The 15,987-nt window shown below is 35.7% G+C and overlaps 1 protein-coding gene across 4 annotated transcripts in view; it reads right to left on the bottom strand.

Annotated features, from left to right (window-relative positions):
* The window catches only part of PIK3C2G (phosphatidylinositol-4-phosphate 3-kinase catalytic subunit type 2 gamma), a 424,274-nt gene that overhangs the window by 49,513 nt on the left and 358,774 nt on the right, over positions 1–15,987 (bottom strand). For all 4 annotated transcript variants that reach the window (XM_050750052.1, XM_050750054.1, XM_050750055.1 and 1 more), the window contains one exon: positions 9,010–9,085. In XM_050750052.1, the coding sequence (XP_050606009.1) occupies positions 9,010–9,085 (76 nt within the window). The remainder of the gene's footprint in view (positions 1–9,009; positions 9,086–15,987) is intronic.

The raw sequence follows: 15,987 nt of genomic DNA, 5'->3' as shown, positions 1-15,987 counted from the left end.
TATGAAACCCACTTGATCATGGTGGATTATCTTTTTGATATGTTGTTGGATTTGGTTAGGTAGTAGTTAGTTAAGGATTTTAGCATTTACATTCATCAAGGATATTGGTCTGTAGTTTCCTTTTTTGGTTATGTCCTTTCCTGGCTTTGGTATTAGCATAATGCTGGCTTCATATAATGAATTAGGGAGGGGTCTTTCTTTCTCTGTCTTGTGGAATAGTGTCAAAAGGATTGGTACCAATTCTTCTTTGAATGTCTGGTAGAATTCTGCTGTGAATCCATCTGGTCCTGGACGTTTTTGTCACTAATTTATTAACTACAATTTTAATCTCACTCCTTATTATTGTTCTGTTCAGGGTATCTAATTATTCCTGATTTAAGCTACAAAGGTTGTATTTTTCCAGGAATTTATCCATGTCTTCTAGGTTTTCTAGTTTATGTGTGTAAAGGTGTTAATAGTACCCTTGAATGATCTTTTTTTCAGTGGTGTCTATTGTAATATCTCCTGTTTCATTTCTCTGTGAAGTTATTTGGATTTTCTTTATTTTCTTGGTTAATCTTGCTAATGGTCCATCAATTTTACTTATATTTCCAAAGAACAGCTTTTTGTTTCATTCATCTTTTGTATTTTTTTTTGGTTTCAATTTCATTTAATTCTGCTCCGATCTTGGTTATTTCCTCTCTTCTGCTGGGTTTGGGTTTGGTTTGTTCTTGTTTCTCTAGTTCCTTGACGTGTAACCTTAGATTGTCTGTGTGCTCTTTCAGACTTTTTGATGTAGGTGGGCTGTGAACTTTCCTCTTAGCACAGCCTTAACTGTATCCCAGAGGTTTTGTTAGGTTGTGTCATTATTGTCATTCAATTCAAAGAATTTTTTAATTTCCATCTTGGTTTCGTTTTTGAATCAATACTCATTCAGGAGCAGGTTATTTAATTTCCATGTATTTGTGTGGTTTTGAAGATTCCTTTTGCAGTTGATTTTCAGTTTTACTCCATTATAGTTTGAGAGAGTGTTCGATATAATTTCAATTTTCTTAAATTTATTGAGGCTTATTTTATGGACTATCATATGGTCTGTCTTGGAGAGAGTTCCATGCACTGTTGAATGGAATGTGTATTCTGTGGTTGCTAGATGAAATGTTCTAGATATATCTGTTAAGTCCATTTGCTCCAAGGTATAGTTAAAATTCATTGTTTCTCTGTTGACTTTCTGTCTTGATGACCTGTCTAGTGCTGTCAGTGGAGTATTGAAGTCGCCTACAACAGTAGACTTCAATTGTGTTGCTGTCTATCTCATTTCTTAGGTCTACTAGTAACTCTTTTATAACTTTGGGAGCTCCAGTGTTAGGTGCATATATGTTTAGGTTTGTGATAGTTTCCTGTTGGATAACACCTTTTACCATTGTATACAGTCCCTCTTTGTCTCTTTTAACTGCTGTTGCTTTAAAGTGTGTTTTGTCTGATATAAGAATAGCTAACCCTGATCACTTTTGGTGTACATTTGCATGAAATGCCTTTTTCTACCTATTTATTCTAAGTTTATATGAGTGCTTATGTGTTAGGTGAGTTTCCTGAAGGCAGCAGATAGTTGGTTGGTGAGTTCTTTTGCATTCTGTGGTTCTGTATCTTTGAAGTGGAGCATTTAGGCCATTTATCTTCAATGTTGGCATTGAAATGTGAGCTACTATTGCATTCATCATGCTCTTTGTTGCCTGTGTACTTTCGTTTTTTGTTTGATTGTTTGTCTTGCTTTGTTTAGCTTTTTAACTTGCATTTTTGTTTTATAGGTCCTGTGTGATGTATGCTTTAAAGATATTCTTTTTGATGTGTTTCCAGGATTTGTTTCAAGATTTGGAGCTCTTTTTAGCAGTTCCTGTAGTAGTGGTTTGGTAATGGTGAATTCTCTCAGCATTTGTTTGTCTGAAAAAAGACTGTATCTTTCCTTCATAAATGATGCTTAGTTTCAGTGGATATAAAACTCTTGGCTGATAATTGTTTTGTTTTAGGAGGCTGAATATAGGGCCCAAATGCTTTCTGGCTTGTAGGTTTTTTTCTGAGAAATCTGCTGTTAATCTGATAGCTTTTCCTTTATAGGTTAACTGGTGCTTCTGTCTCACAGGTCTTAAGATTCTTTCCTTTGTCTTAATTTGGATAACCTGAGGACAATGTGCTTAGGAGAAGAACTTTTTGCCAGGAATTCCCAGGTGTTCTTGGCGCTTCTTCTATTTGCATGTCTAGGACTCTAGCAAGGCTGGGGAAGTTTTCCTTGATTATTCCCCAAGATATGTTTTCCAAGCTTTTAGAAATGTCTTCTTTCTAAGGAACACCGATTATTCTTAGGTTTGGTCATTTAACATAATCCCAGACTTCTTGGAGGCTTTGTTCATATTTTCTTATTCTTTTTTTCTTTGTTTTTGTTAGATTAAGTTAATTCAAAGGCCTTGTCTTCAAGCTCTGAATTTCTTTCTTCTACTTGTTCAATTATATTGCTGAGAATTTCCAGAGCATTTTGCATTTCTAAAAGTGTGTCCAAATTTTCCTGAATATTTTATTTTTTTAAGCTATCTATTTCCTTGAATATTTTTCCCTTCACTTCTTGAAACATATTTTGGATCTCCTTGCATTGGCCTTTGCCTTTCTCTGGACTTTCCCTGATTAGCTTAATAACTAACCTCTTGAATATTTTTTCAGGTAAATCAGGGATTTCTTCTTGGTTTGGACCCACTGCTGGTGAACTAGTGTGATTTTTGGTGGGTGTTAATGAGCTTTGTTTTGTCATATTACCAGGGTTGGTTTTCTGGTTCCTTCTCATTTGGGTAGTCTCTGTCCGAGGGAAAGTCTAGGGCTAAAGGATGTTGTTCAGATTTTTTTTGTCCCATGGGGTGTTCCTTGATGTAGCACTCTCCCCCTTTTCCTGTGGATGTAGCTTCCTGTGAGCCCAACTGTGGTGATTGTTGTCTCTCTTCTGGGTTCATCCACCCAGCGAGCCTACCTGGCTTTGGGCTGGTATTGGGGGTTGTCTGCACAGAGTCCTTTGATTTGTACCATCTATGGGTCTCTCAGCCATGGATACCAGCATCTGTTTTGGTGAGGTGGCAGAGGGTGCAATAGACTCTGTGGGGGTCCTTAGCTTTGGTGGTTTAATGCTCTTGTGCCGATGGCCTCCTGCCAGGAGGTGGCGCTTTCCAGAAAGCATCAGCTCTAGTAGCGTGGAGGGGGACCAGCAGTGGGCAGGGTCCTAGAACTCCCAAGATTATATGTTCTTTGTTGCCCACTACAAGGGTGGGCAGGCAGGGACCATCAGATGGGGGCGGGGCTAGGTGTGTCTGAGCTCAGACTCTCCTTGGACTGGTCTTGCTGCGACCGCTGTCGGGGGTGGGGGTGAGGTCCCAGGTCACTGGAGTTGTGTGCCTAGGAGGATTATAGCTGCCTCTGCTAAGTCATGCAGGTTGCCAGGGAAGTGGGGGAAAGCCAGCAGTCACAGGCCTCACCCAGCTCCCAGGCAAACTGAAGGGCCAGTCTCACTCCCACCTGTCCGCTGCAACAGCCTCGAGTGAGGTGAGTCAGACTTGAAAACTTGCCCAAAGTTTTCCACCTCCCTGTTGCAAAAGAAAAGGGCTTTAGTTCTTCCCCTGCCTGTGAAGTCTGCAAGCCAGATTCATACCCTCCCCTGAGTTCTGGCCAGGAGGCTTCTAGCCCCATTCAAATTGTTACACAGTTCAGCTAGAGAATTCTTTCTCCCTGTGCAGTTTTACCCCCTCCTCTGGCCACCCCACTGATAGATCCCTGTGGTGCCAGGCAGGAATGGCTGCTTGGGGACCCAGCGAGCTCACAGGGCTTTCTGCTGCTTCCTCTACCCCTGTATTTCCCTCAGCCCGGCTCTCTAATGTCTAGTATAGTTGAAAGTCAGGTAATGTGATGCCTCTGACTTTGTTCTTTTTGCTTTGCTATTTGGGCTTTTGTTGTTGTTGTTCCATATGAATTTTAGAATAGTTTTTTCAAATTCTGTAAAAAAAGACATTGGTAATTTGAATGAAAATAATTTCCATGTCCACAGACTCGAAGTATCAATATCATTAAAATGGCCATACTGCCCAAAGTAATTTACAGATTCATCATTAACATATTATCGTTAACTATAGTCACCCTACATCCTACGTGGTATAGAACACTAGATCTTATTCCACCTATCTAGCTGTAATTTTGTATTCTTTAAAAAAAACTCTCTCCATCTCTCCTTTACCCCCACCCTTCTCATCCTCTAGTATCCTCTGTTCTACTTTTTACTCCTTTGAGATCAATGTTTTTAAGCTTCCACATATGAGTGAAAATATATGGTGTTTAACTTTCTGTTCCTGGCTTATTTCACTTAACATAATGTCCTCCAGTTCCATTCAAGTTACCACAAATGACAGGATTTTATTTTTTTTAATTTTTATTTTATTGCTTGTTTTATTAAGAAAGTTCATTCAATTTTATCAAATGCCTTTTCAGGGTCTATAGAGGTGACCATGTGATTTTTATCCTTAAATACATCAATATGATAATATGTATTATATATTATGCATAGTACTAATATTGAACTGTTCTTGCATTTCTGTCATGGTGAATTATATTCCTTTAGTGTGCTGATGGATTATTTTGGCTAATACTGTATTTAGAATTTTTCATTGATATTCATAAGTGAGATTGGTCTGTGATTTCTTATTTGCCACCCTTGTAATCCTAGAAGCTACTGGTATAAATACTTTTTGTGCATCATAAAAGTAATATGGAAAATTTTCTTTCTTTTTCTCTGCTCTGGAAGTGTTTAGGTAACAGTGAAATTGTCTGCTTTTAAAGAGTTTGGTAGAATTCCTCTGGAAATCATCTGAACTTGGTACTTTTTAAAAAATGTAAAAGTTTTGCTTGCATTTTGAAGCATTATATTGTATTTATCAAACTTAATCTTGTTAGAATTATCTTCTCTGGGCCAAGTAAATTTTGTTTTCCTAGAAAATTATCAATTTCAGACAGATTTACAAATGTATTTTCTGGAATTGAACAGGTAGTCTGTTACTATTGTTTAATTTCATCTTTCTATGGTTAATTCTTGCATTTCCTTTTGTTTTAATATTTGTGTACTTGTATTACTCCCCATTTTTGATTAGGTTAGATAGTGACTTATTTATTTTATTGTTTACTTTCTACTTCTAATTTGTTCCACTGTTTTCTTTGTTCTAACTAATTGAAATCTACTTTTATCTTTATCCTTTTTTTGTTTGTTTCATTTGGTTTGTAACTCTTATTCCAATTTTCCTCTGAGCATAGTTTTATCTTTCATGGTTTCTGAGATGTAGTATTTCCCTATCGCTAGTCTTTAGAAATTTAGCAAATTTTTTTTGTAATCCTTTTGATCCACCAGTTGTTCAAAAGATTTTTTTTTAATTCCTAAACCTGTCTTCTAGTTTTCTGAAAATTTCCATTACATTTTCACTTCGTTAAAGTGATAAAATGATTAAAGAATTTCAACTACATTATTTTTACTTTTTGGACTTTATTGAGCTTTTCTGTAGTCAAATATATCATCTATTTTATAAACTTTCACAGGCATTTGAAGAGAAGATACATTTTTTTCAAGATAAAAAATTTGACTTATTAATTACTTTATTTTTCTATAAATCTACTTAGTTTTTTCCATTTGGGCTTTCATAAATCAAGACGTGAATTAGAGTGTCCTACTACCAGTGTGTTTTTGTGTGTTTCTTCTTGTGTGTTCAATAATTTCTGCTTTATATATGTGGCTGTCATATCATTTGCTATGTAGTCATAACTGTGCCTATCTTTACTGAGAATTGTACTCATTATAAAATTCTATCTCTTATTTAAGTCGATGCTTTTTAGCCTAAATTCCTCCTTTTCTTCATCAAGATTGTGACCTCTGATTGAATTTTCTCTGCTTTGCCTAATATACCCATGGCTGTATTTTAATTTTCAACTTTTTACCATCACTTTGTTTTAGGTGTGTTTTCACAGAGAGTTATAATTTGCATTTTTATTCCAGTTTGAAAAAGAACTTCCTTAATAGATGAGTTAAGCCCATTTATACTTATTAATATAATAGATTAGTTTTCTCTTAGGTTTGTCTTAATGCTTTATATTATTATTTTTATGAGTTTTAAAGGAAGTCTTTTGCTAAGTAATTTGCTTTTATTTTCACGTATTTATGATACCTAAGAAAGTTGCTACTTTTGTTTTAGCAGTTGCCTTTATTTAATAGCGTTAGACTTTTTATTTCTTTTGACAATACTTGTTTCCTAAGTGAGTAAAGACAAAGGTGAAATTAGTGTACACAATCTTTCTCACTCTATTTCATCTATCACCCAATTATATTCGATATTGTGATTTTTCTTGTTTTTTTGGTGTTTCCCTAACACAGATATAGATTTTTTATTGCTTGATTTCTTAGATTTTAGTTATATTCTTCACGCCCAGATGTTAGAGATGAGGTAATTAGAGAAAACCCTCTAACTCATCATTTTTTAATCTTTTCCTTCCCAGATTAGAGACATGCAAAAGTCTAAAATATTTTTCTAATTAAAAACATGAGGTCATACAACATAGCAAAATGGCTACTATTTCAAAGCTTTCAACTGAATGTTTCAGAAACAACTTAATACAAGTATTTATTTTTAAATAGTTATATTCTTACACTGCTTGGCCTTTCATATCATTAACATTTTAATTGAAAACCTGAGTACCATACTTCAACCCATGGATAATTGATCTGGGCTCTGCCAGAGCAAGTAGCTAGACCATTAACTAGTGAGACCCTGCCATGTAGACAGCATGGCCTCAAGTTCTCTTTTAAATTAACATCTCAAATGGGAGGTAGTGATATGAGGTAATGATTGAAAGCTTCTGTTTGCAATCATTTGTAATTATTAATGGTGCTTAATCATGCTCATTAACTCATCCTCTTAACCCTGACAATTGCTGGGTTTGATCATGTTCTACTCCATTACCTATGTTATTATTTCCATACCTTGACAAATATCTATCTTCTGTGTGTCAAAGCTATGTAGTAGATGTGAGTAGATAATTTTATTTTATTTTTTGTGGAGGTATTATTTGGTATGTGGGCTATAATAATTTTGGGAGAATATATAGGATCATGTCACACTTAAATTAAAATCCAGCAACATTTTTGGTTACTGCTTTGTTGAGTCTGGTATCCATAATATTTAGTGTAATAATTTGTAGATTTTTTTATTCCAAGTGATAACGTTAAGGTAATTTTAGTGGTTGGGAGGCCTTGAATTTCTTGTGCCAGGACATTTACATATGAAGCAATCAGTTTGGGTGGAATAGCATCATTTTGATAAGGACAAGAAACAAAAAACCAAAATCGAAAATTATTTTACAAATGCCACGCTACCTTGATAGAGAATATCCAGGTGTCCACCATAATTGTTCTTTTTGTCATCAATAATTTATTCAGTAATTATTTATTGAACAACTATAGTAGCCCAGACACTGTACATGACCCCAGGGATACAATGGCGAACCATATGGACATGGATTATCCCCAGTGGATTTCTAGTCTACAAATAAACACACAAGCGAGAATTATCATGGCAATAAGTGTTTTGAAGAAGTAACATTCTAGGAGTGTATAGCAAAGACCATATTCTGCTGGAATGCCATGATGAGAGTTTTGATGTTTATCCAAAGGCCAAGACCAGCTACATAATTGGTGGGGCCCAGTGCAAAATAAAAATGTGGGGATGGTTTTTCAAAACCTATTAAGAATTTCAAGACAGTGGCAGCAGAGTATTAAACCAAGTGCAAGAACTTTTTCAGCACCCTGCCCTGTGTGACTGTGCAGGTCACAAGTGGATACAGCTGGCCTTGCCTAAGGGCAATCAGAAGCCAAAGAGAAGGTTTAAGGAGAGAAGAGATGATTGAATTGGCATTTGAACAAGATAAATTCCTTAAATTCCTCAATTGTTCTCCCAAGGCATATTTAGTTAGTGAGTAAAGGCAAAGAGTATTAGTATCTCCCAGATTTAGAGTTAAATATCGCTATTATTTTTCTAAGTCATATGCCTAGATACATAGGTATCTGGAATCCGCCCTCTTAATTAACTGGCAGAGGTAGTAAAATGGTGAAATCTGAGTTTTTTGCTTAATGTTTTCCTAGGTAAACCAACATTTTAATATACTCGAATGATTTCACCATGTAATCATTTAACAACATACACTTATTTTCAACAGACAGGAATAGTGCTTAAAATAAGTATTGTGCTTCTTGCTTAGAACCAGCTAATGTTCTGTGACAAAAGAATTAAGAATTCAAAAACATGAAAAAGAAAATAATTTGATTAGTACAAGAAGGAATAACTTCCAGCTAATCCTTGCTTGTTGTAATAGTTTGCATATTGTGCTAGGAAATATGAGTTCTGTTGTTTTAAGATAATACATTGTATTTAATATGTAGCCTGTAATCTAAATGTATTGAGAATCAAATCTTTTGTCACTCATCACCGCTGAAACAAATCTTGAATATTCTATAATGTAAGAAATCAAAAAAAAGTTCTCAACCATTTTAGTTTTTGCACTAATAATGCTAAATTTTTAATGTGTGCAAATGTATTTCAAAATACCTTTCAAAGAAATAATATTATAATCAAAATAAAAAAGATTTGACAGTAGTCTGCAGTTTAATTTCTTGAAACACAGAGAAACAATTTTCTTGAGAGACTTTAGTGACAGAATAGAGTCAACCTTTCATCAAAGCCCCACACCTCTAGAATTCTACAATTTTTTAGGAGAATTCTACAATCTCATGTTTTATTTTTTCAAAATCTGGATTATTCAAGTTTATGCTATGGAAATGGTTACAAAAGAGTATTAAAGGCTTACTCTTAAAAAGAGATTTTAATTGAAAAATTGAAAAAAAATAGTTGTGATATCTTTTTGTCCAATTATATTGAAAATCACTGCACACAATATAATGACAAAGTTACTCACCTAGGTACACAAGTGATGATTCTTCAACTGTTTGTTGCACAGCCTCGGAGAGGAAAAAGCTAAGTACACAATCACTCTGAAAAACAAAACGAAACATAATATTTCTTCATTTCTTATATTTGTTACTCCTATTCATTATTACACACAATTGCCATGTATATCATTTTAAAATAGATACCTGTTGTAGATTTCACAAACAGAAAGTATATTAGAAAGGTTTATTAGGTCAATGCTATCATTTTACCGTTAAGTTAAACTAAACTTTTGTGTGATTGGAGGTCAGATTACTTTCTGTTTCTTCAAGAGGTTCAAGTGTGCTCTGCTCTTGGACCTCATCATAAATGTCCACATTCTTGAATTTTACAAATATGCATGCATTTCACATCTCAATTTTTGAAAACAAGGTGTATCCTTGGATGGCCTTTCTGAGAAAAATTACTCTGAGTGGGACACAGATGCTCACTTAGTGAGTAACAATTAGTGAGTAACAATACTCAAGGTTCAATTCTAGGAATACTCGCTGAGTACTGACTACACTCAGAGCACTAAGGAATGTCAGGGGATATTTCAAGACAGAAAGATGCATAAGGTGTTCTCTCTCTTTAGAATACAATTAAGTGGAGAAAACAGATTATTACTTTAATAAAAATTCTAGTTATATATAATTTTACTATGTACAGAGAAGCATGTTTCTCTTTTAAATAGGGATAATCACAAACAAATTGGCATTTAACCTGATCTCCAAATGAATAGCTAACTGGGAAGTCTGGGAACAGCTTTTCCTTAGTAAAACTGGCACACATTTTGTTGTAAGCTACTATATGGCCAAAAGTAGCCCTCTCCATGAGATCTTATATTATTATCTAAAGGGCACCAAAGAATGATTGATTATTTCCTTGGACTACCTTTCATAGGTTGATACCCTAGTAGCTGTCAAAGCTGCCTTAGAGCCTCCCTGTTCTCTTCTCTCACTGTCCAATGGCTGTTTCTACTCTTCCCCAGGAGACTTTAACTTCCAACTCTGACTCCTTCTCTGCTAACAACTATCTCTACTTCAAAGAAAATAAAAGGCAGATGGAAATTCCTATACTTCCTGCCATAAAATCTACAGACACACAGCTTTCCATCCTCTTACAATGGAAAAAAATATGTCTTTCCATCTGATATAGTTAAATTATTTCCTCCTCCCAAATTCATATCTTAAAGTTCTCATCCCCAGTACTCCAGGACATGATCTTATTTGGAAATAAAGTCATTGCTGATGTAATGAGTTAAGTTAGGATGGGGTAATACTGCAGTAGAGTGGGCCCCTAATCCAATTGACTGGTGTCTTTATAAAAAGAGGAAATTTGGGCACACTCATAGAAGGAAGACAAGGTGAAGAGACATAGGAAGAAGACGACCATCTACAAGCCAAGGAGAGAGACCTGGAATAGATTCTTTCCTCATAGCCATCCGAAGGAACCAACCCTGCAGACATCTTTATTTCAGACTTTTAGCTTCCAGAACTGTGAAACAATAATATGCTGTTGTTTAAGCCATCCAATTTTTAGTAGTTTGTTATGGCAGTCCTGGCAAACCATCTAATGCTGAGCCCTTTATCTGTGCCTTGGATTCTATTAGTTCCTCCTCAGGAACCTTGTAGAAGATTCCCATCTATATTTTAGCCACTTCACCCTTCTTCCCTTTTTCCTCATTAACATAAAATATGGTCAATTCTGTCCATTTTAAAAACTAACAAACAGGTGAGTCAAACCACCCAAAGTATACTCACACATAAATCGAATTTTGTCATTAATGCCCCTTGCAAATTGTGTGTTATTTTTCTCTTCCCTGATGCAAATAAACCTATGGGAAGAATTGTCTGTGCTCACACTGGTTCTACTTCTTCAATTTCTACTCACTTTATGATCAACTACATTCAGGTTTCTGCCACTAAATGTCCTCTGAAAAATGCTCTAATTATCTTCTCTCACAACCCCTCTCTTAAAAAAAAATACATATATATATTTCAAAACAAATGGGAATTTCCTTTGTCACAATATAGCTATTCCATTTTTAGTGAATTCTGTCTTTTCTTTGCTTTTATATTACATGTTCTCCCAAGTGACTGTCTTCCCTTAGTCTTGCCATCATTTGTGAGACTTTTTTGTGGACTCCTTTTCCTTTTGCTTACGATTTAAGTTTAAATGTTTCTAACTTCTAGGCTCATCTCTTTTATTACTCTAATGTATCCTTTCTGAGTGATACTATGATCTTTGGTGACATCTATAACGATGCATAAATCTAAACATTTATTCCAGATTTGTCTCTTAAACCTAAGCCCTCTATCTCAAAATATCTTTTTATTGGTTCACTTGACTCTTCTAAGGACAAATCAAACCACAAAAGTATGCCACTAAATACTTTTTCCTTTCCTCCACCTCAATTTGCTTCTTCTCTTATGTCCATGTTCAAAATAGAGTGTACCTACTTGGTTTCTCTGTTCTCCTCACCCCATACCTGAAATTAATTGCTAAACTCTGTGGATTGTACCTGCTAAATATCTCACCTATCCATCTTCTCCTTCCAGGTATGCTAATATCATCTAGTTCCAACATCATCAATTCTCATCTATGTTATAGCCTTGATGCTTGTCTTGGGTCCTTAATACTGATCTTGCTACCCTTTAATCCAATCCATTCTCTACACAATTGCTCAACAGATCTTTCAAAATGAAAATCTAATCATTAACTGCTTAAAACTTGTAGTGATTCTGCATTACTCTTAAGAAACAGACCAACTGCTGAACAAAGCTTGTAAGACTGGTCTTGAGTGGGATCTTGCTTGTTTCCCTATGTTCTTCTCTCACCCTTTCTCATCTGGTGCTTCAAGCTTACCTTTGCTGAATTATGTTTACTTTCTCAAAAGTGTCATGGTCTCTCACCTCTTTGTCTTCCTACATTCTCCTTTCTCTTTCTTTTCTGCCCCAATGCACCCATTTGCCCAGGGTTTGTCATGTTCTCTTTTCTCTATTCTTGTTAATCTTAGTAAAATACAAGTGGAGAGACTGTGACTTATTCACTTATGCTTCTCTTCAATAAAACAGTGTTTATTTCAATAAATACTAGTTAACAGAAACAAACTGATGTCTGTCTTCAAATGTAGAATACATCAGTTTCAAATGCAGATATTCTTATCTGCATAGCAGTTTATGCATCGTTGTAAATTAGTCACCAATTTTCTTCTATGTATCATTGTAAATTAGTCAGTTGCCAATTTTCATCTGTGAATTGATCTCTTGTGAACTTGTTTAATAGAAGTCTACTTTTAAGAAATGGACTCATATTCAAGGAGATGACCAAGTCAAGATTTTTTATTTTGAAAGCGTAAAATCAAACCTCAGACTGCAGAATCTGTTTAAGGAAATTTGACCCTCTTTGGCCTTTTGACAACTAGTCAATTACTCTTCTTTGGTGACATTTTGCCCTCATCATCCAATGGTTATTAAACTTCAATAGTAGGCAAGAAATCTTTCCAATTAGTGTCTGAAATGTCACTACTAGCTAATTATTCCCTTATGTTTACACTGTCATATCCTTCAAGTCCTCATTTATAATTCTGGGTGTAGTTGACTAAATACTAACTTCTTATTGTAACAAGGTTATTTTCTCTCCTGGGAATAAACAAACAAGATCCAGAGTCAAGAGAGGGATAAATCAATAAAAGAGATAAAGAAGATACAAAATTTAATATTACCGGATCTCAAAATGATCAACTTTTAAATTTTCTCAGACTTGACTTTGCTTATATGTATGCATCTAACAGCTTTTTAGCATATTGCTAAATAGTCTGAAGACTACCAATAGATAGTCTGAAGATCTATAGAAATATCAGTGCTATGGTTGCTCTCATTAATAACCTATGCCAGTGTTCTCCACGGTATAGACCTCCAAACACTGTTGCCACATTTGGTAGTGTAGGTTGGACACTGCACAACTCTAAGGGGCCATTTTCACATAGTCTATGATGTATGCAGGAGGGTTCCCCATATGTAGGGTTACCAACTAGAGTAATAAAAACAGAGGGTGCCCATACAATATTTTGGACATACTTTTACTGAAAACTTTATGGTTTATGGAAAATTCAGATTTAACTGGGTAACCCATATTATATCTATCAACCCTAGAATATGAGGTGTTTGGAAAGTATGTGGCCATACTTTTCGTTGTGTCAAGGACTGGAGGATACAGCTAGAAATTAATGGGCAAGGTCACTTATCCTAAGTGTCCTGAAATACCTAGAGGAATCTCACATTATGAAGAACGTTTCTTTTCTGCTTAATTCCTCAAGTGGTTGTAGTTTCCCAGGTTAAAAAAAAAAAACCTCTGAACTGAACTACTGTATTCTATAAATGAGAAAGTTGGATACCAGAGAGAATCAATACAAACACAACTGGGACTGTGTAGTTACTAAGTCCAGGCTCACTTATGTGACCACTGAAAATGGACTATAGAAGTGAAGAGTGTTGATGGGGGACAGGCAGGAGAGAGCAAGAGAGAACTTTGTAGGGAAGCTAGAGCACATTCCTCTTCTAGCTTAAGGCTAGATTGACCTATTTATCAATGTAAAGAAGAAAAGCATTACAATCATGTTTGTTTTAAGAAAGATGAAAATGGAGCATTGTGGAAAAAAGAAAAGACAGCAATAAGCCTTAGAGAATGCCATGGGCAAAATTCCTTATGTGCTAAACACATTGTATTCTCTGAGTGTTCCATTCCTCTTCCCCTTTAAGTCTCTGAAATGGTACCTGTGGTCCCTCTCATTTTCTTAATAATCCTGTCCCAGAAGAAGGTGGGGTAGGCATCCTGTTTGCATTTCTTTGCTCTTCTAACCTCTATTTTTTTCTTCCTTCATAAAAATGCCCAGATTTGGCCTGGCATGGCGGCTCACGCCTGTAATCCCAGCACTTTGGGAGGCCGAGGCAGGTGGATCACGAGGTCAGGAGATCGAGACCATCCTGACTAACATGGTGAAATCCTGTCTCTACCAAAAATACAAAAAATTAGCCAGGCGTGGTGGCGGGCGCCTGTAGTCCCAGCTACTCGGGAGGCTGAGGCAGGAGAATGGCGTGAACCCGGGAGGCGGAGCTTGCAGTGAGCCGAGATCGGGCCACTGCACTCCAGCCTGGGCAACAGAGCGAGACTCTGTCTCAAACAAACAAAACAAAACAAAACAAAACAAAACAAAACAAAAACAAATCCAGATTTGAATAGCGTGTCTACTGACTATACTGCCCTCTACCTCCTGTTATTGCACTTGCCTACTTATCATAGGTCACTGGAATTCATAAAGATGCTATAATTTATTTTAATAAAGAAAAATTTTGACCTACATTTCTCTGCACACACTTTCATCTTTAGAGCAAAGCTCCTGCAAGGATGGTTTTCTGCTGTCTATCTCAATTCCTCTCTTTACATTCTCCCTTAAGCAATTCCAATCAAGGTTTTGTTCCTAAGATTCCCATCAAACTGTTTTTCTTTTTCTTTTTTTTTAATTTTAAAATCGTATCTAATTTATTAATAGATCCATAAATAGATCTCCTGATTACAACTTTAATCTTCTTTTTATAAAAAAACTTTTAAGTTCACGGGTACATGTGCAGGTTTGTTATATGGGTTCCCTGTAGTTCTTTTTTCTGATCCTCTCTTTCCTCCTAACCTCCACCCTCAAGTAGACTCCAGTGTCTGTTGTTCCTGTCTTTGTGTTCATGTGTTCATGTGTTCTCATAATTTAGCTCCCACTTATAAATGAGAACATGTGGTATTTGGTTTTCTGTTCCTGCATTAGTTTGCTAAGAACAGTGGTCTCCAGCTCCATCTATGTTCCTGCAAAGGATATGATCTTGCTCTTTTTTATGGCTGCATAGTATTACATGGTGTATATGTACCACATTTTCTTTATCCAATCTGCCATTGAGGGTATTTGGGTTGATTCCATTTCTTTGCTATTGTAAATAGTGTTGCAATAAGCCTACATGTGTATGTCTTTATGGTAGAATGATTTATATTTCTTTGGGTATATATCCAGTAATGGGATTGCTAGGTCAAGTGGTAGTTCTGTTTCTAGCTCCTAGAGGAATCACCATACTGCTTTCCACAATGCTTAGACTAATTTACACTCCCACCAACAGCGTATAAGCATTTCTTTTTCTCTATAACCTCTCTAGCACCTGTTATTTTTTGACTTTTTAATAATAGCTATTCTGACTGGTGTAAGATGGTATCTCATTGGTTTTGATTTGCATTTATGTAATGATCAGTGATATGAGTAATTTTTCCTATGCTTCTTGGCTACATGTATGTCTTCTTTTGAAAAGTGTCTGTTAATGTCCTTTGCCCACATTTTAATGGGGTTGTTTTATTTTGTTGTAAATTTAAGTTTCTTATAAATGTTGATATTAGACCTTTGTCAGATGCATAGCTTGCAAGTATTTTCGCTCATTCAGTAGGTTTTCTGTTTACTCTGTTAATTATTTCTTCTGCTGTGCAGAAGCTCTTAAGTTTAATTAGATCCCATTTTTCAATTTTTTCCTTTTGGTGTGATTGATTTTGGTGCCTTCATCATGAAATTTTTGCCTGTTCCTGTGTTCAGAACGGTATTGTCTAGGTTGTCTTCTAGGGTTTTTATAGTGTTGGGTTTTGTATGTAAGTCTTTATTCCATCTTGAGTGGGTTTTGTATGTGGCATAAAGAAGGTGTCCAGTTTTGATCTTCTGCATATGGTGAGCCAGTTATCTCAGCAGCATATATTGAATAGGGAGTGCTTTCCCCATTGCTTTTGTCAGGTTTGTCCAAAAATGGTTGGCTATAGGTGTGCAGCCTTATTTCTGGGCTTGTTATTCTGTTCTACTGGTATATATGTCTGCTTTTTTTAAAAATCAGTACCATGCTGTTTTAATTACTGTCTCCCTGTAGTATAGTTTTGAAGTTAGGTAACG

Source organism: Macaca thibetana, chromosome 11 (genome assembly GCF_024542745.1).
Source record: "Macaca thibetana thibetana isolate TM-01 chromosome 11, ASM2454274v1, whole genome shotgun sequence".
NCBI lineage: Eukaryota > Metazoa > Chordata > Mammalia > Primates > Cercopithecidae > Macaca > Macaca thibetana.
This window is presented reverse-complemented; position numbering and strand designations above follow the sequence as displayed.